Source organism: Lichenostomus cassidix, chromosome 1Aa, assembly GCF_008360975.1.
Source record: "Lichenostomus cassidix isolate B80296 chromosome 1Aa, HeHo_3.0, whole genome shotgun sequence".
In the NCBI taxonomy this organism is placed as follows: Eukaryota; Metazoa; Chordata; class Aves; order Passeriformes; family Meliphagidae; genus Lichenostomus; species Lichenostomus cassidix.
The window spans coordinates 9742956-9769049 of NC_139480.1; the positions used below are offsets into that span (position 1 = coordinate 9742956).

The 26094-nt window shown below is 35.4% G+C and overlaps 1 protein-coding gene across 11 annotated transcripts in view; it reads left to right on the forward strand.

The window, feature by feature from the left end:
• CACNA2D1 (calcium voltage-gated channel auxiliary subunit alpha2delta 1) overlaps nt 1-26094 on the forward strand; it is a 353423-nt gene that overhangs the window by 273178 nt on the left and 54151 nt on the right. For all 11 annotated transcript variants that reach the window (XM_085083515.1, XM_085083490.1, XM_085083507.1 and 8 more), the window contains exons 12-14: nt 3414-3518; nt 22589-22667; nt 24737-24786. In XM_085083515.1, the coding sequence (XP_084939641.1) occupies nt 3414-3518; nt 22589-22667; nt 24737-24786 (234 nt within the window). The remainder of the gene's footprint in view (nt 1-3413; nt 3519-22588; nt 22668-24736; nt 24787-26094) is intronic.

Genomic DNA, 26094 nt, shown 5'->3' on the forward strand with positions numbered 1-26094 from the left:
TAAGGCTAGGTCTGGTGTAAAAAATTCTAACCTTGTTAAATTTTGATGGAGCAAAAGAAAATGTAATGTTTTTATGGGAATTTTCTCAGCAGACCACTATTCAGATTAGCAGAGGGGTTTGGTAGGGAAATGAGTGGGTGTCCTCTGCTGATGGTTATATAAAACTACAAACAATATTTTGAAGTCTGTTGGACATTTTTGGACCAGGCTGGATGGCATTTCCCTCTTTTCTGCATCTGTTGACATCTTACACAGAGGGAACCAGGACAACAAGAAATTTTGCCAAATATGTTCCTCATAACATTTATTTTTTGCTTAAAATTATGGATTAAATTTGGTGCAGCACCAGATACATACTTTGTGTACAGGCAATGGAAATAGCCACTTAAGTTTTTTCAACATACTAATTCAATTGTTTAAGAATAATCTGGATTCCATAATTTTTGTGCAGCATTTTCCCATTATTAATTGTTACATTAACTTGCTATTTCTTTGAAAATCATACTACTTTTAGCTTCAGCAGTTCAGGACAGGTTTTTTTTCCCCTTGTGCTGTAATAGCTATGATTTCTCAAAGAAAAAAACATGGAAAATACATTCCTAAAGTGTCATGTCACAAGGTACAATTATAACCTGGCACTTAAGGAGTTAATTTTAAAGATGTGAGACTTGTAATAAAAAAACCCAGTTCTAGACACAGCAAAAAATGGATCATGTTTTACTTGCCTGTTTGAAAGAAAAAAACAAGGCCTGTATCAAATAGAAGAGAGAGCTAAAAATTAATACATAGCTCAATTCCACTTGTATCCTTTTGTAGTTTAAGCCAGGAAGCTGTTCCTTATCCTGGGGAAAATCCTGTGCAGACAACACATTCCCATTCAGCTGCTAAGGCAAACTGTTCAGAAAAATCCCTTATGAGGGACTAATGTGTTAAATTCATTCATCCAGATTCAAATTTTTCATAGTGGGAGAATTATAGAGTCCTAGAATGGCCTGAGTTGGAAGGGACCTTAAAGGAGGTCTGGTTCCAGCTCCCCTGCCATGGACAGAGACACCTTTCCTTTGCCCAGGTTGCTCAGAGCTCCATCCAGCCTGGCCTTAAACACTTCCAGGGATGGAGTAATATCATGTGATTGATCTGATTCATGTTCAGGTTTCCAATAATGTTTGGAGGCTAAAATCTTGGGTTTTTCTTCTGTGACATGACTTCAGTGTCTAAACGATGTAGTGTAAGTAAATGCCCTTCTGTAAGCATGAGGAGATAAAACACTGCCTTTTTCTGATACTGTGTAAGCATTTGCTAAGTTAGCCACTAGAAATATCCTGATTTAATCAGTCAAAGCAAAGAGTAGCTCAAGTTCACATTGCCTTAGTACTGCTTCTTTCAAAAATCACTTCAAAAGTTTTATAATATGAGCAAGTTTTGGTCACCTTCCTTGTCCCTCTGATCTTATTTTGGTCTATATATGAAATCACTGTAAATGTAGGTGAATTTCTTTATTTATGAGGTATCCAACTCTACTTTTATTACTTTTTTAATATCGAGAAGATTGCAGCCCAAAGCAGTATCTTCTAAGTGTTATTTCACAAGCAAAAAATGGACATAAATTATTTAATTCCAACTGAAACACAGTGTGCTGATAAGGTTGGGGAGAATGCATAGATTCAGGCAGATTTTATGTGTTTTTACATGTAAGGAAAACTTTGGGCTTTATTTCTTTCTTTTTTTTTTTTTAATTATTAAATTTGAAAGTAGTAATAGTAACAAAATAAGTAATTCTTCAATGAATGTTGAACTATCAATATAAATAATCTCTTAAGAATATTTCTTACCCTGTTAATTGTACTTTAAAGTACCATAAAATACAGATTTTTTACTTCAGTTTTCTGGCAACATTGTAGAACTTCAGAGTTCAGAACTTCAATATTGGGAATTATTGGGTGATGTTTGAGGCTTTGGTGTTTCAGTCTCTTGATTACAGCAATGAGACCAGTGAGTAGAATGAAAAGTGACAAAAGGGAGTGGGATCAATGCACCTGAGCAGTCTGGTGACAGTCACTCCTCAGCCACCAAGAGTAAAGCAAGGGGGAACTGGGGACTTTGTAAGGATAACTCTTCTATTTATCTTCCTGACTCTAGAGTAAATTCTTACAGCAAAATTCAGGCTTGTGGAAGGAGAACTTACATTTATTTCACTGGATCTCTGAAGGTTTTACTCTGTCACATCCAACTACTCAGCAGTACCAAGATGTGCCTGACTGGGACCATTTGTATGCAACACAAAGGGCAAGGAACAGCTGCAGAAGTAAAGACCAATTTGCTTAGACTGGATTTTTAACTTTTGGAGAATAAAGACAGAAGAGCCAAAATTCATGCTCACCTCTATTGATCTGGCTGTGGAACAATGTTTTTATTCCATTGCAAAACACACTGCACTTTTCTCAGCGACTTAACTAGTTACTTTGATAACTTAGGAGTCAGAGGGGCTTCTTAAGTCCATTTCAAGCTTGCTCTCCAGAAATAATGGAATATGCTTAACTTTTCAGCTTTGAGATGCAATATAATTGGAAAAGTAGGTGAGGGAGATATCTTAATAATATCTTGGCAACAATATACTAATTGTTATATTACTATAAATCTGATTTTAAAATACTTTTGTAAAGATTAGCTGGTCGCTTAAGAGTACTAGTAATTAAAAAATCAATGTGAAAGAACTAAATATTTGGAAGATGAAGCTCATTTAAAAAAAAATAAAGGACAAAAATAGCAAATAAAAAAATATTTCAAAGCTTATAATCTCTATTTCCTATAGGATGTCTGAATTAACAGAATTTTTGTTCAAGTGGTCAATGAGCTGGAAAATTTTTGTGACTAGGAGTCCAACAGAAAAAAACCAAAGATATTCAATAATTCATTACAGGGTCATTGTTCCCAAATTTCCACAAAGAAAGTAAGGATAAGGAAGAAAAAAAGTAAGAATGAGAAAACAGAAGAGTCAAAATTATTAGAGATCATCACTGCAAGTCTCATGCAGAATCTCAGACAAGGAACACTGTGGGGTTGATGGGATGGGTATGAGCTAAAGAGCTCTCCTCATGTTTGTGGAGGTGAAAGGAACCCCCAAATCACTATTCCATGTGTGGGGCCAGAGCTCAAATGACTCATACTTAAGTCTCATGGAACAGAAAAGTGCATTTATTTTATTTTATTATTTTATTTTATTTTATTTTATTTTATTATTTTATTTTATTTTTCATTCAGAGGGGGGTATTGAATGAAATTCTAAGACATATTTTTAAGTTTTGACATTACCATAAAGTAGTAAGCATGTAGCTGTAAAAGCAATCTAATCTAACAGTTGCTATTCCTTATAGCCTGAAATATAAAAACTCTTCTGTTTGTATCTGCTACAGCACAGTGTCTCCAGAGCTAACTGCAATAAGATTATTATGTTGTTTACGGATGGTGGTGAAGAAAGAGCACAAGAAATTTTCCACAAATATAATGAAGACAAAAAAGTAAGTGATATATGATTTTACTGTGTAAAATACAACAGCATAAAGAGGAACATTTAAACATAGAAGTGAAAGTGTATTTGCTGTATGTATAAAGTACTGTAAAAAAAAAACTTATTAGTATTGATCCTTGGGGCATTTAAAGCTTTTTCAATCTATAATATTTATTTGAAAAATCATGAAACATTTTTAATGTTTTACACCTTGTGACTAGTTAGTCTCAAGTGATGCAGAAGTATACTGTAAGCCATAAAGAATTCAACTTTCTATTGACATTTTTCCTGCATTAGTGCAATCCCTGAATTATCCAGCTGAAACAGGTAGTTAAATATGATATGATATATATGTGTATCTCTATCTTCTCACTGCAAATATCTTCTATGTGCTTTTATTGTTTGCCAGGGAAAGGCAAAATGAGAACTGAAGGTTAGAATCTGAATTTGAATAGATTTGGGCTGGAACAAACCCACATTTTTCCCAGTGAGGCTAATTATGCCTTTAAATGTCTTAGCAAGAAGTGGGATGGCTTTCTGCTGATGAAATTTGATCTGTGGTTCAAGCAGAATTATGGGTTTGACACGAAAATCCCTGGATGAGTTCTGTTGTTTAGATTAAATTGGATTATTAGCTGTGCTGGTTTGGGGTTTAATTTTTGAATCTAATCAAATTTCTGGTCTGGTTTTTGCATGCTTAAGGATTTAAAAATGCATGAGTGTGTGCATGAAATATAGCAGCTTTTAAAGTTGTCTCCTATTAAATTTCAGTGGAAACCATTATTTATTATTGCTAGAAGATTAATCACATTCTAAGTAGAAATGCAATACAACTTGGATTCACACTGCAGCTAGGAATTTATGTTTTTGGTGGTTGGGGATGTGCCTATATCTGTGGGGTTGGTTTTGTTGGGTTTTTTTTGTTTTGTTTTGTTTTGTTTTCAAAAAACAGCTAAAAGTTGGAACATGATTCATGAAGCACTTTAACAGTTGCCATGGATGTATATGCATAAAGCAGTGGAAGAATTTGGTTGGAAACCCTGGCATGTTTGAATTAATCCTTTCAAAAGTAGAACTAGAAATGCAATACTGAATTTGCATCTTGACCAGCGATTCAACCACTGACCTTGAATAATCATTTTGTGGCCGTTTTGCAGTAATTTTTCAGATAGAATGACTTGATGGGGTTTAGTTATTATTTTCTGAGCTGAAAGCACTTTTTTGGCAATTAGAAGAGAGAGTGGAAGTTGTAGCCTGGTGTGACACATGGCTGTACTCTGAAAATATATGCAGAGATTCCTCTTCAAATTTGGATGTGGTAGCTTTTCTCATGTTATAACAACAGCCATCAGCAATGGGAAATACATCGGTAAGGGGGAAGAAGATGTATGATTCATTTCTTTTTATTTTTTCATTTAATTTGCTGTGTTAGGAGGAACGTGTAGTAAAGTATTTAGTCCAAACAACAAAACAGATTTGGAGTGCCAACATTTGTGGTCTTAATCGCATCATGCCTGATGGTTGATTATTCTGTGAAGTATAATAAATGAAATGTAAGATTTACTAATTTTAAATGGTTATTTTACTGCATCATTTAGTACTGCAAATTTGCACTGCCAAGGGTTGGTGAGGTTTTATGTATGCTGTTTTATATAAAATACAATACATACTCACTGTCTTGTTCCCTCTCATGAAAGGAAGGTTTGGGGGTTTTATTGTCTACAGCAAACATACAATGGGGATAATGGTCACTGTATGTCAGTATCTTAGCGTACATGATTTAATGCAGTGCCAATGCAATGCAAGGCATATTTTCTACACTTGTTTTTGGTCTATGCATCTACAAGTTAAAATCTTAGTAAACACTTACATTTTGTCACTTGTCTAATGAAGTACTGGGTTGCTACACATCAGTCCTTACTGCTTTTCTCCAAGGTGACATTGGAATTGAGGTACCAAGTTGTGATTTGAAGAACCATTTGCTTTCTCCTTATCACTTTTAATCAGTAACAATCCTTGTAGTGTTGAAGGGAAGTTTATGGTTGAAGAACTTCTAATGAGATTCTTTTTTAGGAGTCACAATGAAATCTCCCACCATCTTTCATAACATTCTAATACTTTTAAAAAGAAGACTTATACAAAATGTGCTTGTGATAATGCTCCCATTAGTAAGGCTACACTTTATTCCAGATTCCACATGTGAGTTTATTTGTTGTTCGCTCTGTGTGTAACCTAATCTTAGTTCATTATCATTGGAAACAACATAATTGGTAGACACATTCAAACATGAAAAATACATATATCCTTTTAGTTTTGTAAAATCATAGTCACAAATATTTTGTTACCTTCTTAGATTGCAGAGTAGGCTGCTTTCTTATATTATATGATAAGGTATTAAAGGGATGTCTGTTGCCTTTATTGCAGTTAATTCATAATTTATTTCATAAATATCCAATGAATTGAAGACTACTTTTGTATTTATCATTTGTAGAGGGACTATTCAATGTAAGGTGTTAAATTTTTTTCTCTGTTTTACAGTAGAAGCAGTTCGTGGTATGAATATGCATCAGCATATGTATTTTCTTGCCTGCTCTGCATTTATTTGACCACTTGTCTTTGTGTTTTGCATAAAGCATATAAAAGCTGAATTATCTTATGTCACATTCAGTCACTTCCCACATTAGCACACTGTGTTGTAAAGTTACTTTCTTTTTCTTGTACAAAAAAAAGACCATTTATTAAAATCTATTAATCCTTATTTTCATCTTCCTGATGTAAAATTGCTTCAGCTCTTTAAATATTTTCTTTTTCATGCCAGTTAATTTGTAATTCTCTGCCATGAAAGAAGCTTCAGTTTTGACCCATCAAATAACAACTCAGTACACTTGTTTGCAGTGCCCTTGGTGAGACCTTCAAGTTAAGGGAAAGATTGCAATAAACAATTGAAAACTACTAAAAGAGTAGCCTAGAATCTAGAAGCTGAAAAATAGTTGTTTTAAATTAGAGAATTTCTTCTGTTTGAAATAGCATACAGGTATATTTTAAATAGTTTTCTGTCTTTATAAATAATTCACAGTATGAATAGGAGGGTTGTTATAAAACTTATGTAACACAGATTTGGAGAGGAACATTTCATCTGTTTGAAGTGGAAAAGCACAGTTGTGTTTCACCTTTGCATGCCTTTTTCCCTTTATAAAGCCAGATTTTATTGTCACATATTGCAACTACATGCTGAGCCTGATATTTAAAGACTGGCATGTTTACCTTTATGGTGACATTTGGGGCACTCACATTAAATGTGTAAAATACCACACATGCTCTAAAATTCAGGAATGAGGGTGCTAAATTTCATTTTATTTGCACTCCTCCCACAGATGGCTTCACTGAGGATAGCAATATAAATTTAATTGAAATGTATGCCCCGTAGGCGTTTATCGTGAGAATTTGGAATTCAGGTTGAAAATAGAAAGGCACAGATCTTTGGGGCAAGTTGTCCCCTTGGAATCTGTATTTGGAAAGATTGCTCAACTTATGTGAGTACGAGAAGACCTTAAACATACCCCATGCAGTTTTAGTTGTTTGAAGTTTCATAAAATGATAGAAATTTGTGTGGGTTGGATGGACTGATCTCACACACACAGGCAGGACTGGTCTGACCCCTCAGGTAGGAGCAGAACTATAGATTGGGTCTTATATCTCATTCCCATAGAATTACGTGCTATGATTAATACAATCTCATTTTATGTAGATTTTTCTGACAGTATCATTTGAGAGGAAATGATGTGAAGAGGAGTTTTCCAACAACTCCATTCCGTTAAGAATATCTGTATGTGGTGGGCACAGAATTGCTACAGTGGTAGAGATCCTATGGGAGAAGGCTCCAGCTTGCTGGAACTCCACTGGGAAACTTACAGCTGCCACTGACTTCTTCCAAATGGGACACATTCAGCATGTCAATAGATTGATAAAATTAAATATTTATGAGAAAGAACTTCTAAAACTTTCTTTTTAAAAAAAGACCTCCTGCTGTCATTACCAAAGCATGGAACCATTTTCTTTTTTGGTTTCAATCCTTTAGTGCATAACTGCAAGTCAATAAAACTAAAATCAAAACTATGTTAATTTAGGCAGTGGTGTATGAATTGTTTTAGATGAGTGTTGGTCCTGACAACAAATCAAAATGACCATCAAAAAAGCCGGTGATGTTTCCACTTTGGGTAGCCATGGAATTCTCATCAAGGATCAGACTGATTGAGGGTAACTTTATATGGTCACTTACAGAGCTGAAAATAGAAACATCATCTTTCATAACACTAGTGTCAGCTTTGAATAGAGCTGAACAGCTGTCAAAGTGCACCCCAGCAGGTTTTGCATTTCTGTGTGTGGTAGACTTGTGACACAGGATATTACACAAAGTAATTAAATTAAGGGTTGAACAAAGCCTCAGCTAGCTGGTAAAACTGGCTCCCTGGCCCCTTTCCTAATCACCTCTGCCTTAGGAATGTGTCATCTTCCAGCTGTTAATTTTAGTTTATTGTATGTTCCATGATATGCACCAATGGTAAACCTGAAATATTCTGGGTGAAACTTGGGTCAGTACTTAAAAATGCCATAACCTTTACTTTTTCTTTCAAAGTAAATGTGGAAACTGTTATTAGAGTATTCACCATAGAAGCATCTTATTCTAAAGTCAAATTACCTTTATTTTACCTCTTAGCTCCACTTATTAATTAAGAGCTTGTAACATACCCACTGTCCCAGTTTCTGTATTCCTAACATAAGTTAATTCCACTACAATAATGTATTTAAATGTTCCATATCAGCAGTCTCCCTCCTTTGACACTCATTACCCAAATATGCTTCAGTAATAACCAAGCTGCACAATTATAATTTATTTAAGTCTTGAGCCTACAAATCCATGCAATAACAATTTGGGTGAGTTTTTTTGGTGTTTCTTTTTCTCTTTTTCAGTGTGATATTAGGCACACATTTTTTCCCCATAAACTTAGATTTTGAACCACAATTACCTGATGCTTGTGAAGCCCTGTTTCCCCACTAGGAATCAGAGTTCAGTGATTTTTATGATACTCTTTTTCAAAAATATCTATGCACTCTTCTTTCAACAGTCGTCTTCTGAGCTGACATGCTAGGTTACCATGTGCTCATGCCCTGGCAATGCTCTTGGATTACAAGTCTGCCCATCTTTCCCACACTATCTTTCCAAGGCTCCTTTATCTTTAGACTAAATAACATTACCAAGGCTTTCTTAGAGACTTCAGTAAGGAAGTAAGATCCATTATATTTCCTCTACATTTTTCACTTTTCCATTCAGCCACCACATCCCCTGTGGCAGAGGGGGGATTCTTTTAGGAAGAAGATCTGCATACAGAAGAGTCTTTTCATGCCTGTGTCCACACACATGTCTCTGTGTTGATGTGAGTTTCTCTTTATGCTGCTGTTTCATTATGAACACAATTCTGGGTTGCCACGTGACATTTTTATCTCCTGTGCAAGATAAGAATCCACGTGGAGGTGTTGAGAACTGCAGAAGACTAATGAAAGGTTTAATATAGCTTTGTTGAAAAGTAACCTTATCGGTCTTATTAAAGTCATGTGTATCTGTTACATAAAACCCAACTGGCAGCTTGTTTGCTTCAAATTTGGCATGGAGGAGGCTATTTGATACTTCTATTTTTGTTGATCTTCAATTCCAAGCACTGCAGTAATAGGGATTGATTCAGTGCATCACATTGAGGTTGATGCTGCAGATGGCATAAAATGATTAATCAAGGCAACAAGGATAGAATATCAGTTAATATAGAAAGCACATTATGTTTGTTTTGGGACAAATGCAAGACAGTCAGACTGTATTTTGCTTATTTATACAAACAAAATGCTCCATATGGCATAGCTGGTTGAGGCTAGACATCAGAGGGTCCATCCTGCCTCAGCCTCCCCATATATTAACTGTGCATTCATTCCTGTGAATTTGTTCATTCCTGTGAATTGCTGTGAAATGCCATGTGCTTTGATTTGGTTCTTCTGTAAGTCAGGAACTGGAGGGTTGGGACTTTCTGCAATGAGCCTTTTAATACCTAGGCCATGCCTAGTGATGTTTATGTAACTTCTTCCTAAAGTATCCAGTTCCACAACTTTCTTAGCTATTTACATTCTTCTCTTTCAACAACTACCTGTTAGGAAGCTTTCCTAGATCTCCTTAACACCAAGTAGGCTTAGAGGGTTTAGGTGTTTTTTTTTTTTTTTTCTTTTCATTTTACATTCTTTATTCAGAACAATTAATTTCATCAAAATTTCCCCTTAAATTTTAGGAAACAATTTCTATGTTGAAAACTCTTTTCATTCTTTATTCTTTACACCCTTTTTTTGTGTAATGGCATTTTATCTCTACCTTGCTAAAAACATGCTTTTCAACAGTAAGAGAAACCTCAGTGGTATCAAGAGAAGAGAGTAGTTTTTTTTTTTTACTCAGGACTTAGGTAAACTTGTATCTATATCATGGAACATAACTTACCTTTTTGGAACTGGATTTTATTATTGAACATATTTGGTTTTTACATTACTCTGAATCTTTTTCCTAGCTGTTTGTTTTTATTTTGGTTTTGGTTTTGTGGTTTTTTAATTGTTGTTGTCAGTTGTCTTCAGTTTCAGTATCTGTGCTTGGTTTTCTAAATATTTTTAATCCTACATTACATTAAGCTGTCTCTTCTTGTATATTTAATGTTTTCTTCTTCCTGAATTGCTATTTTCCTTTTAATCCTTCATTCTTTAGATTATCTTCCTACCCTACTCACTCAACTAGCTAATTCTGTTTGTTGGAGTCTGTCTCTTATCCCTTTTTTCTGCAATGAAACCTTCCTTTCCTTGTAATAAAAATCACTTCTTGATCTTTCCCTCAAAATATTTTCTTTCTCCTAGATTTACAGCCAACTCTGCCTTAAAACAAAGAAATAAATTGGCTTTTCTTGGCATCTTCAAAAATAAGAAATTTTCCTAACCTGCTAGAAGATATTCAGTCATTATCTCACATTATAAGTTTTATCTGCCTGACTTTATATATTTACAGTTATAAATAATTTTTCTATGCTTCTGTAGTCTATTAGGGGAATTGCAATAAGTAAGTAAGAAGAGACTATAATGAGTAGAGAGAACAAAGAGAAGATTTAAGTTGTTTTTTGCTGTAAGGGCCACATAAGAGAAGCTCACATTTCCCATTCATCTAAAAATATGAGAGTGAAGAAAATTTAAAATTTTCATAATTGTTTTCTGCAGATAGAGAAGCCAAAAGGGATAGAAGAAAAAATTATGAATACAATTATGAAGATTAAGTGATGCTTATGTAAAACTTTCCATTATATAGTCACCATTCTGACATTAGTGTGTTCACTGAGTCTAGAGTTTTCCAAAAGTTAACTTTACTACATTGGTTTAAAAATGCAACTCCCTGGTAAGAAACTGCAAAATTTGTCCACATAATAAAATATGCAACGTAACTAAGCTAGCATAACTAAATATATTTTTTCAAAAGAATTAACTATTACTAAGTGACTCTAAAACTTTATGGAAACTTTAGTTTCTAGATGCTGCTTAGGCCACCTCATAGATGGATGTTGAGCATTAGCTGAGCATTTGTCTGTTACTGGATGGAGTACTTTCAGATGGGATGGAACACTTTCAGATGGGAAATCTGAAATGGAACATCAAATGAAAAGATTTGCCAGGTGGAAAAAGTGGACAGAAGCATGTAGAAGAGTTTATATCAGGCCTCAAAAGGGAAAAGTACAGAACAGGAATCTCTTTAGGGGGCAGGAGAGAAAGGGAACAGCCGAAACAAGCAGATACATGCAGCAGCCTAAACAGATGACAGGTTAAGAAAGAAATAAAAATTTCAGAAAACCTGAAGTTACAGTCCATTTGGAAAGCAAGAAATATGTGCTTATATATGCAAGAAGCATGACAGAGGAAAGGGATATGAGATGACAAGCAAGAGTGCAAGTGCAAGTGAACTGTACCTTTCACCCAGGCAAGGAGAAACCCTGTGCATCTTCAATGTAAAGTATTAAAGATTGATGCAGGTGTTGTAAGGAAGAGTTGCTTTTTGGGAAAGAATATCAGCACATGAGATGGAGGAGCTCTGTTTGAGAGGTGTTATCAAGAGTAAGAACTACTATATGTAACTTAGAAGGTCTTTCTAAAGCATTTTGCAAAAAACCCCACTCTTTGTTTTGAAAAAAGGCAAGAAAAGGTCTTATTTCAAGTAGAGAATGAGTATGCTGGTAAATAGAAAATACCCCAGGCTCTACTTAGAAAGTGACTTGGATTCAGAATCCTGATTAGTCTCGAAGAAAAGGCTAAAATCTGCTCTGTCATATCTCCAGGAAGTCACAGTTGCATTCTCAAATATTTTGCAGAATTCAATGTGCTATAATAATAGGTTGTCTTTAAGAGAAGAATAAGAAACTGACTTTGCAATCTTGTACTTGCATGTTTAGGGAAAATGACATTGAAGTATGAGCTTCTAATTGTTTTCTTTTGAGTTTTTCACAAACATTTTTGTAGGTCTTATTCCTAAAAAAACAGAGGAAAACAACCCCACCATAATTAAAAAGAAAAAATCTGTTATTTTTCAGAAGACAATCAGTTCCCATATGCAGTCTTTGTATTCTTATCCTATTATGTGTCTTCATTCCTCTGTTACTATATTCAACTTCTATTTGAAGTCAGTAATTTCAGTTGAACTCATATTCATAGCCTTGTATCAAAATCAAAGTAATATATTCAGTGTTTGCTGAGGCTTAGATGGGAATTCTGTCCTTCATAATCTCATCCTAAATCACGTGTAAACAAAGACATCTAATCCATAATGACCACAAAGTCTGGAGTTCCAGCTGCAAATGTATTTTTTAAAAATAAATCTGAATTTATTTAAATTGATTATTTTTTTTAACAGGAAAGAATTTGGTTTATTTGTGAATCATTTTTTGAATTCTAAAATGCAGTCTGACAATTCTGTATTTTCAATCCTACGTGCAGACAGGAAAAACAATAACTTCAATGCTTTTCGTTGCAAACTTAGTCTGTAGATGCTATTTCATTTGAAAACAAAAAACAAAGACAAACCCAAAACCCTCTAAGGCAATGTTTTGTCTATAATAAATTTCTCTGTAAGAAGCATATTTATAATTAGGGCTGAAGACCTCTTTTTTCCTTTTTTTTTTTTTTTTAAAGTACTTTGTCAGAAATTATTAAAATTAATTTATATCTCATTATAGACTGAAAAACGGCTTATACCTTGTCACCTAAAGTATGATTTATTAGAGCACATTTTCTCTGCTCTTCCTTTCAGCCATTGGGAATGCAAAATTTAGCTCTAAATTTACAAAGAACATTCTGGTACAAACTGTTCAATGCACCAAGGCTATAAACACCCCAAAAGGTTGTTTTACCTGTGAATTGCAGGGGGGAAACACTCATATTTTTTTAATGAAAATTTAATTTATTTAGCTGATCAGAAAAGAAACGAAAATGCATATCATTTAGTGTATGAGCAAACTGTGTCATGATTAATTTTATGTTTATTATCAGCAGCCCACAGGATAGGTGGCAGCTGTCTGTATTTATTCACTGCTTCTCGTAGACAATCCTGAGATTTCAGGTGCAGTTTGGCAAGGAGTACAACGAGTGGGAATGAGCTGCTTGCATTAATCATTAGGTGTGAAGGACATTCTCTATTACTGCCCAGCAGCCTGGGTCTCTCAGCCCTGCTCGGGCTCCTGCCAGCTGCTGACAGACAGCACCGTCACTGCCTGCGTGTGTCAGAGCTGCCTCGTCCTACCTGCGAGCAAAGGCAAGGTCAGGCTGCCCTCAGCACATGGCACTGCTGAGTTTCCATCAGAATGCTGTAGCTATTAGGTATTTTTCCATCTAGAAAAGGAAAGAGAACAAAACTTGCAGTATTCTCATCCCTAAATCTTCCCTCTTCTAAGGTAATCTGAAGATACTGTTCTGTTCCCAGGTCAGTCTTCATGAAACAGCATGTGAGCATGGACTAAGTCCCTTCGCCTGTTTGGGTGGCATATACTTTTTAAAGCTCACTAAATCCTTTTTGGTTAGAATTTTCATCTTCCTGTGAGCATCAACCAATTCTAAAATGAGACACGAAATTTGTGTAACTGAAAATTCCAGAGAGGAAGACTTCCTGTAAATGGATTCTGCTGGAAATGAGTGTTTCTGAGGGTCCTTCCTTTTCCCACCTGCCCTTTTCCCTCTTCTAGTACAACTGTTTGGTATTTGCAACTGTTTAGTTTGAGTCCCTTTTCCATGCTGTACAAGAAATGGAGTAAATAGGAGCAAAAAATTGAGGAAGCAACTATGCAAGACTGTTTGCGTGGGAAAAAAAAAAGACAGAGTATGTGATTAAAATTAGTATTTGAAATGGCATATTGAAATATTCTTTTAAATACTTGGCTGATATTTGTAATACTTCTTCCCTGGGATTTACAAGGACAATTAAAATTAAAAAAAAGAAAAGAGGGCTTAGTGTCACAACATAAACCGTAAATATCTCTCTAATTAATCCAGTCCTTTCCAGCTGCTCAGCTGCCTCCAAATGTTGTTTTGACTATCAAAGAAATGCCTAAAATGCTTTTAATCCAGAGTACAGTGGGAATTACTTTGTCAACTCCCTTGTCTGGTTCCTGATATGGGCCACCAAACTTACAAGGAATTCTCAGAAAAAAAAAAAGGGTTTTCTTCAGAGAATGCTAAATGATGAGTGTCAGGGAGAAGCAGCTTAGGGAAAGGAGGAATTTAATTGGTTTTCATTTCAACAGGGAAAATTTGTTATTAACATCCCCAAAGAAGCAAACAGATCAACCAAGTAAATAGAACATGGGTAGTCAAAGTAAAACATTCAACAGATGAATTGTTAAAAAGCTGACAGTATGTTCTTTAGCTGAAGTCTGGGAGGCAGGATGAGGAGCTACAAAATCACCTGATGCAACTGAGTGCTCTGCTGTGATTTCTGAGGTGGGGTAGGGTGCTGAGGACAGCCCTTCTGGTGGAAATCCCTGGAGAAGCAACCAGTGTGTCCACAGCCTCTGAGATCTACAGCCACAAATCTCTGATAATTTAAAGGTTTTAACTGAGTTAAACCTGGGAGGTTTTCAGCCTCTGGCAGCTGACACATTCCCACACAAGGTGCTGGGATTGCTCCTGTGGCAGCAAAGAGAGGGGAAGAGGGAAGGAGCAAGGGTTTGACTTCTGTGCATTTATATGGGCTCTGCTGACAGTTGCTCTTAGGCTTGAGAGTGGACCAAAGCCCAGTTTTTGGCAGGGTTGGCATAAGCAAATTGACTCTGAAACATAAAATTCAAGCACATCAATATGAAGTCCTGCTGCTGTTTTTGAGAGTACAGCCTTCCTCTTTCTTATTGCTGTTCTTAAGACTGATGTTGTATAAAGCTAACAAAACAGAGCTGATTTATATCCACAGCTGGAAAATGTTGAGATCAAAAACTTCACCTTACTTGAGGAGACTGTGCAGTACAGAGGACACTGTCCCCTCATCATTGTGTAGTAGTTCTACATTGAGTTATTGTGGCTCAATGACATGGTGCCTGTAGTCCTGTGATACTTATGGCCCAGCAAAGATTATGTCTAAACTAGGTAAAGAATGAAAGGATCATGTAACCAGTGGTCCATTTATCTAATTCCAATCCGTTTAGCAGAGGCAGATTAGCAGGTGTCAGCAGGGAATTTACACTTTCATATTTGTAGCTGTGTGGCAGCAGAGGAAGGAGCATCACACGACAGCCCTTCTGTGAGGACTGAGGTGCTGTGGTTCCACAAGGTGGCACTAAGAAGTTGTAAAACACTGCGACTGAACTAGTATTTGTTTTTTAGTTCTGTGAAAGCGTTAGTTCTGAAATTTCTCAGTATAACTATAGTGGGGTTTTGACCATTAGTCTGCAGTAGAAAAATATCCCCATTTTCATGCAGATATGTTTTCTTTGTGAGGGAGCAAAACAAAGCAGGAAAAAAACCCAAAAAATCTTCTGTCATTTTTGAAACACTTTGCAGTTAGCAAAACATATTTCATGGATTCATGGCATTCACTTAAAAATTCTTCCATCACCTTTCATTGTATGCATGTGCTATATAGACTTCAGGTATAATTCTCAGTTGTTAATTCCTTTCCTAGAGTAATTGCTTACAACTACCCCATGCATCAGTGTTCTTGATCCTATTTTCCCAATATATTAACACCATTAAATTATTTGGCTCCCATATTATCAGTATAGAATAATTTCTAAAGACAGTGAGATTCTCCAATAATCTCCTGATAAGCAACAAGCATAAATTTTATTTTAAGGTAGAAGAAGGATTAGCATTAGTCTCTAATGTGAGCTAATTTTTAGAGTGTCATTATCTCTTTTTGTTATTAGGCTATAATTATACAGACTATAATTAGACTATGAATTAATAAGCCAGCATTGCAGTTTGAAGTTTGAGGTTGAATTGTAGTGAATGAAAGATATTAATAATAGGGGAGATTGCAAATACACATGGAAAGTTTGAAAGAAATAATTTTCTGTGGATAAATGTCTAAAATAATTTTTCCAAGGACGTGCTCTATTTGTCTTTAAACACATGCCTCAATTAAAGGATTTTTCCTTTGGTTTCAAGGGGACACTTGCACAGTCAAATAGATCACTTAATGCTGTGATTCAGCCTTGCTGAATCAGAGTATAGAGGGTCACTTATGGAAACACTCAAGTAGTGTCAAATGGGTTTTCAAATCATATGGGTTAATACTTTCTTCATGTCTATAAATTCAAAGATTTCCATCCTGCATTTATCTTTGCATTTAAATATTTGAGAGCTAAATTTTCCTTATTGTTTCACATGTGGATTTTCCTTCCCAGTTACCCCAAGTCTACACATATTTTTGGGGAGTACCCACAGCAACAGACAGATCCTAATGTGGTCATAAATGTCAAAAATATCACTCAATACACTTCTGCTGGTGAATCATGCCATTCTTTTTATTTCCTAATTTGACATAAAATTGTGAATTCTGCTTTCTGAGTTCTAGACCTTTCAGACTTCACAACCCTGGCACCTGACTAGGTATCATACCCTGCTGCTTAGGTCATCTCTATTTTTTTTTCCAACTGCTAGTAAGGGCAAAATGCATCAGCAGTCTGACAGTTAAATACAAAAGCCTGAATCTCCAACTTCAGAACTTTCTTGAGCCTGGTATTCAAAGCCGGGGAAGTTATGAATGTGCTCAAACTGAGGATCATGAACTCATCCCTCTTTGTGCGAGTATTGAACTGTCATTTTTAGGTTCAGATGCATCACGGTCCCAGTAATTCTGAAAAGCTGAGCCTTGCTCAGCCTGTCACAAGAAAACCAGCCTAACTTGTAGGAGTGAACCAGACAGCTGGATCCATACTAATAAGTGATCCAGGGCCAAGGTGCAGACTGGAGAAAAGTCCACTGTTATCCATAATTGTAATTGTTAACACACCCAACAGTATGGTTCCTGGCCTGTGGCAGTCAGTTCTTTTAGCAATGTCAGTGTGCAGTTCAGGGGTAGCATGAGCCAGGGCTTATTCCCAGAAAATTTCATAATGAGATGACCTGCTATGGGGGGCAAGCAGGGAGAGAGGGTGGCATGGTGTAGCCATAGAGATGTGAGCCATGCTGTGCCGCTTGCCCTCATGGCCTTGGAAAGAAAATGGATTATGTCCCATTTTATGTAATGCATAAAAGATGGCTTTAGGGATCCTAAAACTGTGCTCTGCTCTAGCACATGGTTGTGAGTCTTGTCCCTGCTGTTAAACTCAGAAATTTTATTTCTCTCTGTGCTTCCTAGGGAAAAAAATTGCTTTACATTTACAGCTATAACCCAAATGATTCAGGACTGTGTCCCTGGAAGTCCTGAAGTGAGCAGTTCAGCATGACAGTGTGTAAGTCAGAATTTAGGTGAAACTGTGTATTTGGTGTATCCTGCTGGCTAATCCTAGGTGGTTTCCTAATTAGCGTACTTTGTTCTCAGATCGTCCTCTGAACTGCTGTTCACAGTTCAAATCAGTCATAAATGTCTTTTGGCCTCAGTTAACTCATGGCAGAATCCACAATCATCTTCAAATTTCTGTCCACAGATTTAAAACTAAGGAAAAATTCCATTCACATTTTTAGCTGTGGCAGTTTGAAAAACACACAATATCTCCCTGACCTGTGGCACAAAACACAAAAATGATTTAGTGGTTTACAAGCTAAAGTTACAAGGAATTTAGAAGACAGAATGCATAATACAAAATAGAAAAGCAGTTTTATTATTTAATCAGAATTATAGGCTTCTTATGTTGTCCTTCTATTCCAGAAGTTGGCTTATTAAATAAAAACTGAAAACAATTTTTCCTCATATCTAATAATCTATAAACGCATTAGTGGGAAGAATAATTTCCTGGATCATGTTAGTTTTACGAAGTCATTTATTCCCCTCTATCACAGCTTTTCTTGTTCTGTAGTAAAAAGGATTATCTGTGAATCTTTACCTTCAGCTATAAAGGCCGGAGTAAAATGTTCTGGAATGTTACTGTCATCCTGAAAACCAAAGCTGAATGATTTGATGAGGTCAGTTTTTTGACATGGTTTGTTTATTTAGTGGTAGAGAAAGATGCACTGTTCCTCTTTTTACATGCTAGACATAAAATGACAGGATTCGTCTTGCTGACATCCAGTTGAGTGAATTAATTGCATAGCTCTCTTGGCATCTGATAAAATAGACATATATATCTCCAAAGGTCAGTTAATCTTTTCCTAAACAGAAATTAAGAGATGCACACAAATTATTATTATTATTGAGAGCTCACGTGTTCCAGTAGCACAGAATTCAAGACAAATAATTTATTTCTCAAAAAATGTGCATTTCTTCCACTCTTAGCTGAATGCAGAGTGGTTTCAGCAAGTGCTTTGTGTTTAATTAACCCTTTGAATTAATTTCTCTCAAGCCTTAACTTTCTGTAATGCTCATAACATGATATACCCAAAGGAAGCATCTAATTCAATTCTTCTTAATTTTATTCCAATAGGAAAAAGAAGAAATAAAATAGGTAAAGAGCAAATGAGATCTGCAGGAAAAGCAGCCTTTTCATGGGTACCTCCTCATTTTTGTCTTCATCACAACTCTCTTGAGTGCCATTGTTCCTTAAAATCTGTAGTAGTCAGAATCTTTTTTATTCATCTTGGTGCTTAAGGTCTTCTTCCACTAGAAAGAAATACAAATAAATGGCAAAATAATTCTATAATTAGACAGCTGTATTTTCTTCAGCAGGGTACTTTTTCCTATACATTTGTAGCATTCTTTTCTATCACTTCCTCTCATTAGGAGCTGGATTTTTCATCTATTCCTGCTATATTCTTTACAGGATAAGGCAGTTTGCAAATGACTTACAGAAGTCTCTAGTCCAATATCAGGTCTAAGATCAAGCCAGGTTGCTCAGGGCCATATCTCGTCTGGTCTTTAAAGCCTCCAAGAAAGCAATTTACAGCTTCACTGGGCAGCCTGTGGCACTCACTGTCTGAATGTCCTAGACATTAATTCTACACTTGTTTTGTTGCTAATTGGTATATTCCTCTACAATAGACTGGAAATTAATACAAAGAATATTTTTTTTTTTTTATTTTCTCCCTTAGGTCTCAGTGAGGAAAATGCAGACAATTAGTTTTGAACTCCCTGTGTTAAAAAATTAGGACTTTTATATCCCAGAACAGTTTCAAGGCAGTACCTGAATGGGCTGGCAGAGCAGGCTGGTGCCCATCTCTAGTTCTTCTCAATTCTAAGGGTACAAGTTTTGTAGAAATTCTTTACTTTGAAAATCAGAAAGTGTGACAATTCCAAATTTTCTGTTGGTTTTTACTGCTTTGGAAGTTAAGTTTCTTTATGAAGAGAATAAATAGATCTGCCTTGAGGCAAGGTTGCCCTTTCTCTAGGAAATGGGTTGGGGAACACAAATGTCCATCCTCTGGTGAGTATGGTGGAGAGGAACTGTCATGGCAAAACCACCCAGGAACTGCAGTTTACATAGAACCCAAAAGGCTGCAGAGAGGCAGAGAGAAAACACAGCCAGGCCTCAGTGGTGATGGAAAACAACTTCTTGGGATCAAAGACTGCTTGGCAGCTTGCTTCAACTCAGAAACCCATTTAGTTGGTTGAAACCAAGCTTAAAGGACAGGCAAAGGGAGAGGTGCTCATACCCATTGTGTCTGATCTAGTTGCTTCAAGTATTCTTAGTCATAAATTCCCTATTAAAGTAATTTAAAGTTTTAGTGGTTTTTTTTTTTAATTTTTTTTTTTATTTCAATAGCTTATTGTCTTCTTTGGAGAGATGTCTATAAGGAAAACATATAGACAAATGCATATCAGTACTTCGGTTCACTCTGGGTCCTGTCACAGAAAGTTTTAGCACAGAGCATGTTTTTTTCTTTTTTTTTTTTACTAAAATTGGCTTGTTTAATTTGACTTGCTGACTCATTTTTCCAGCTGGTCTGTCATTCTACTCAATTCCAGATGAGGCAATAGGAAAAAGAATACTCTTTTGAATATCCCACCCTCTTGCCAAACCAAGTAACAATTAAAAACTCCAATTTTCATTGCAGTTCTTTATCTTTGTTAATTATCCAAGGAACAGTAAATCAAATATATTGTTGCCTGCTTGTTGTCAATAATTTAAATTCTAAATTCTTTATAGATTTGTTGCAGATTTAACACACTGCTGCTTTTCCCTAAATTACATAGCATTTCGCAACTTCAATCCAATTCAGTGTTCCATTTTTACATTTGAGATCAAATGCTAGACAGTCCAGTCTAATTGACTCATGTGTTTTCTACACACACAAGAAAACCCACATGACTTGGTAGATTTTAATCCAAAAGAAACATCAGGTCTCTCAAGTATCTAATTAGTGGCCTTCAGTGGGGTTTTTCCATAGTTTTTGAGAATAATGTACTCTGGATCAAGTATTTAGAGGACAATAAACTGGGAGCAGTGTGAGTTCAAAAAGAACAGGAGAATAGTAGGCAGGGAGAGGTGCCAATATAAAATAACATGGTGATATTCAGATTAAAAAAATAGGGGGTAATTAAGTAGAAGCAGAAAGATCCATGGGAAGCATTGTAGCTGTAATTTTTGAAAAGAAGTCAGGAATAAAAGGGTTATGGCAAATGTGGCACAGTATTAATAAATGAGATGTAAACATGTCAGGTGAAGTCATATTGCACTGTCAATACCTATATTTTCTGGGTAATAGAAGGTATTTTTCATGTGTCTTTATCTATATGAACTGTGAGGAAAAGAATTACCAACATGCAGGCAAAGTCATTCCTATACCTGTCTGTAACCCGAAATGTAATTGGCTTGACTTACTAGTGGGGAATGACCCTAAATGGAGTAGCCTTAAACTACAAAACAAGCAGTTAAATCAGGGCTCAGAGCAGCAGAATAGTTACTTTAATTCTGCCTTTAACTGCAGAAACAAAGGGCTTGTATGGATAAAGCAAATCAAAACATATTGTTAATTAAAAATGGCATCCAGCACAAAGCTTTGTTTGCCTTTCTTGCATGTAGGGGTCAACAGTAATAAAGTTTCACCATTTGTTACCTGTTGATGGATGATGTGAAGCCATTCCTACAGCCCTAGGTTAATACTTAAAGTTTGATATGTTACACAATTTTTTTGTTTGATTTTTTTATTTGAGAAGTGAAGGCTTGGATACTAATTTCACATGCTAAATAATGTGATGAAAATTTGTATAAATAGTCATTAAAAATTTAGCAATGATCAGTAGTTTACAAAGAGTCTCTGCAATTTTAGAGTGTGAATGTCATTTAATGGGAACATTACCTTATTACTCAGTTACAGTCTGCATGCAAATTAATTGTAATAAATTTTAATTTTAAACATCAAATCCATATAAAGGAATTTACATTCTGATTTCATGTTGTGATATATGATTTGTACATTGAAGTGGTAAAGTTAAAAATCCATAAAGAAAGAGATGCCTAAAAAGGAAAAGCTGTCGGACCCTGGGACAGAGGGACATGAATATAGTGAGCAGCTCATTAAAACTGTTGGGAAAATATTTTTCCCAGCTTTTAACAGAAACATTCAAATTTAGAGCAAACTATTCAGCCAGAAGATGAAGCACAGTATTTGTAACTTTTCTATGTGCCTGGTAGGATTTTTGATACTTCTACAGGGTTACCAGTTTTTGTGTTTAAATTTTTCTCATTCAAATTAGAAAATTGGCATGGAAAGTAATTTCAGTTGAAAAGTCTGTTTTCAGTCCAAAACTTGGAAAGGTTTTGGTGGATTCTTCTGAAGCCATGTCTCATTACAGTTGCTGAGATAGATTGGAGTAGTTTTGCGTAAAAAGAATCGAATTATGCTAGTAAAACCCACAGCTTAAATGAATATCAGGAGCTTAAGGTGAAAGATCAAAAGCTTAACCCTTGTATGGAAGTCTGTTGAACTAATTCAGTGGTTTTACATGAAGAAGACTGAGTCTGAACAAAATGAGAATTTATTTTGTGTGGTATCTGAAAATTTCATATTTTATATCTTAAAGAGTCCTGGTTTACATTGCTTTGAATTCTACTGCCACATATATATTATTTTTATTTATTGCTAAGCATTTAATATTGATGGATTGTGTCAACTAATTCAACAAAAACTGGAGAGTTACAATTAGCACACTAGAATAAAAATCTAAAAATTTAAATACTTCATGAATACTTCATGAAAAGTACAAAGGATGTGTGAAAAAACATTCTTCTTGATTCAACTTCATACAAAAAATAATAGGAATACATAAAATACCATAATCTATTCTCCTTAACATCTCTCATATCTATCATGGTGACAAAAACTGGAAAATTCTTAGTGTTATTTTCAGTTCAAATGTGTGAAAAATCAATTGACTTGAGAGTCACAACTAATAAAAGATTTGTAGTTGATATCTGCATTGGTTTTCAACTTTTTTTTTAACAGGTACGTGTGTTCACATTTTCTGTCGGTCAACATAATTATGACAAAGGACCCATACAGTGGATGGCCTGTGAAAATAAAGGTAATGTGTCTTTCCTTTAAACTAATCTGCACCAGAGCTTTGGATGAGGGGTATCTTTGTTGTTCTCTAAAAATCACAGGCTTTTCCAATTGATTTTTAGCTTTATTCTATTTGTTATTAAAAGTTCCAAAAGTTATCGTACTAAATAACTTTAACATGAAAAAAATTACATGTAATCAAAAAACTTGTATATTTATTTCTTTACTACTTTATTTAAAACTTTATATTGTAAGAAAAATACCACAGTAGATTTTATTATAATAAGACATTATGGTTCGGTTTTGAGCATATTTGTTGTAATAACCATCTATGTAAAGTTGGAACTGATGACAGATAAGAAATTAAACAAAGCTGTTTTAAATTAAGCGGTCTGGACAAAAGGATTTTTGTTTGGTTAGTTGGCTGGTCATATTTCTTTCTGTTTTTCTCCAAAACTTACAAGGACCAGATACTTAGAATTTTTTCCCTTTTTTAATGAAAATATGAAAATTACTCATGCTGTGATTTCTTAGTTTCTGAGAGCATCTTGTATTTTATATTTTTATCCTGATTTCTTTATGTAGGAAAAAAAAGAAAAATAAAAACAGGAAAGTAAGGAAGTAAAATATATTCCATATGAAATTTCTACATTAAAAATGTGCTCAGAACCATTTTAAAAGGGTGTGAGAAGGAGGTGTCTCAAATAACTTACAATATAACTGTAGAATAAGGTATAAGGTACAAGTGTAGATAAATAGAAAATACATAATTTATCAAATATTTGCTCATATTTTAAATAGAACAATTTCCAATAGGAAATTTCCTGGAAGATTCCAGGCAGTATGCCTGACTGAAAATGATAAATTATTTTACAAATCAGTGAGAAGCAGGAGGTAAGACATGAGCTAGATTACAAAGGGTCTCAAAAATTAGGACTGCCAGGGAAAGAGATAAAGATATGTTCAGGCAGAAGAATTGCATAAACCAAAGATAAGAGAAAGGTCTAGATACAGGAGAAAACATGTAGAAGAATCCACAGCCTGGATGAATAGCACATAAGTCATCATCTCGTGAAACCCTCAGCATTCGGACAAGTCAGGCAGAAAATACTACAACTTCATGAAGAGCAGATTGTATTGTCAGATAATAACAGAAAATCAACGTTTCTGTTTTGAACAGAGTTTTTTTTTTTACTGACATCTTTGTATCTCAAAATACTGTGTGCATATGACCTCCATTGTTTTAAAACAAACGAGGACTAGTTGGTTTAAAGCATAACTACCTATGTCATCTTATTATTGAGGCAAAATTGTAATAATCTTCTGTCCAAAATTCCTGTGATTATTTGTTTGCATATTCAAAGAAGCCATTCTATTTCATTTTTCCCTAATTAAAAGATTTTCATTACAGAAAAGGAAATTATTAATCTCAATACTCTTACCTCTCCAATCCTCTACACCTTCCTTCGAATTTGACTGAAAATTTTCTTGGACTGAAGAAGGATCTCAGTGCTTGGCTTCAGTCTTATTACATGGGCAACATTTTAAATATTTTTAATTCAAACAAATGAGCTATAAAATCAGTGCTAAATAAAGACATTTCTGATGTATATTCTCTGTGTAGGAGAAATAACCATTAGCTGTTTTTCATTCCACAGAGTGCCTTATATTTTTATACTATGAATTCACTCTTGTGGCAGGCCATAGCTGTGCTTGCATTCCTATATCAATTCAGCATATAATTATGTTGCTGTCACAGCACATTAAAATAACTATTACATATACTTGCACATCATAGTAACTGGGATTTCATGGGTACAAACTCAGTATATTATTTAGCCTTAAACAAAACAGACAAAAGAAACACATTAAAACTCTCATTGCTTAAGAGTAAACAGCTTTGTCTGAATGGCATGGTGAGCCATCATATGGCCATGCATTGTGGTGGCATCTACCAAAATGTATCTCATTCATAAACAGTAATTCTTATAAAACTTAAACTAGAAATTATAAGATAAATGAAATTCCTCAAGATTAAGAGGCCAGCAATAAATTGTGGTAAAATGGCATTGTTTCTGTTTCAAATTTTAGGTTATTATTATGAAATTCCATCTATTGGAGCCATAAGAATAAACACCCAGGTAAGTGTGTTGGCCAAATCCACAAGCAGTTTTAACACACAGAAAGTGGAGTAATATCTGTCATTCAATATGTTTGCTCTTCACCTCTGCTAAAATTAAATTTTAAGATACACTACATTAAGAACAGAGAAAAAAAAATAAGACTTTATTCTACATTTAAGGGATTATTCCGTTAAAACATTCTACTTTTAAGTGGTTGCAATGACCCAGTTTAAAATGTGATCCCTGTTACCCTGGCCAGCTGTCCCACAGAAGCTTGCATGCACACTGGTGAGTTAACATCCTGCCAGGCAGGCTGACCATGTGCACACCATGGAGTGTCTGAAGTGCTTTGTATCCTGCAGGCTTCTGCACCAGGACTCTGGGTTTGGCTCAGTTTTCCTCCAGGCCCTACATGATCCCTCAAACTTTGATGCTGAGACATGACAACATTTTTGTTATAAAGTTCTATAAAGCCAGGAATTTTTTATAATGTGTCTGGGCATTCATAGTTCACCTACTGCCACACTTTCTGCATGATGCAAAGGATTTGTATTACATAGAGAAGACTGTGAATGTATGTGAGGGGATAGCCCTGCTACAGCATCTGAACTCATCTGGGCACCACACCACAATCCTGCTTGTAGGAGAGGCACCTGGATTGATCCAACCCCTCTGGGAGAGACTGTACTTTTTCCCTTCTAAAAGGGTGCAGGAACATTTCAGCAGACTTGCATGTAGATAATGAAAGGCACAGGACTCTGGGATTATACTATGTGATCCAATCTGAAAAAGCACAGTGTAGAAGAGCAAGTATTCTTTTCAGCTGTCTGCAAGTCCATGTGCTCACATGTCCAGAACAGCAGAGACATATCATAGCAGTTCTTTGTCCTTCCAAGGCCAGGCATGACATTTTTTGGCAGAAAATTAGAGTCCTTTTTTGGCTCGAATAAGAGCCTTTTGATTCTGTTAAACTCTTCCAGATAGTGTCTGGCAAGAAGTATCCCCAATAAGATCAGACAAGTAGAAAAAGTTGATGACTGAAAAAGGTTTGATGGCATCCACTCCCAAATCAATCCAGAAATCTGACATCCCATAAGCTCACCAGCTTTATCTGTACTCACAAACTGAAGGAAGGCAGGAAGAATGAGGTTTTATAAGTCTGACTTTTTTTTTCTTCCAAAGAAGTTAGCAAATTGTTGCTGTAGGAGCTCAGCATACCCAGATGTTACACCACTCACCCTCCATTGTCCACTCTTTCTGCTGGGTGGAAGGTTCTGCAATCTGCTTGCAATTTCATTATGTCATTAGCAATTAATTTTGGAATAA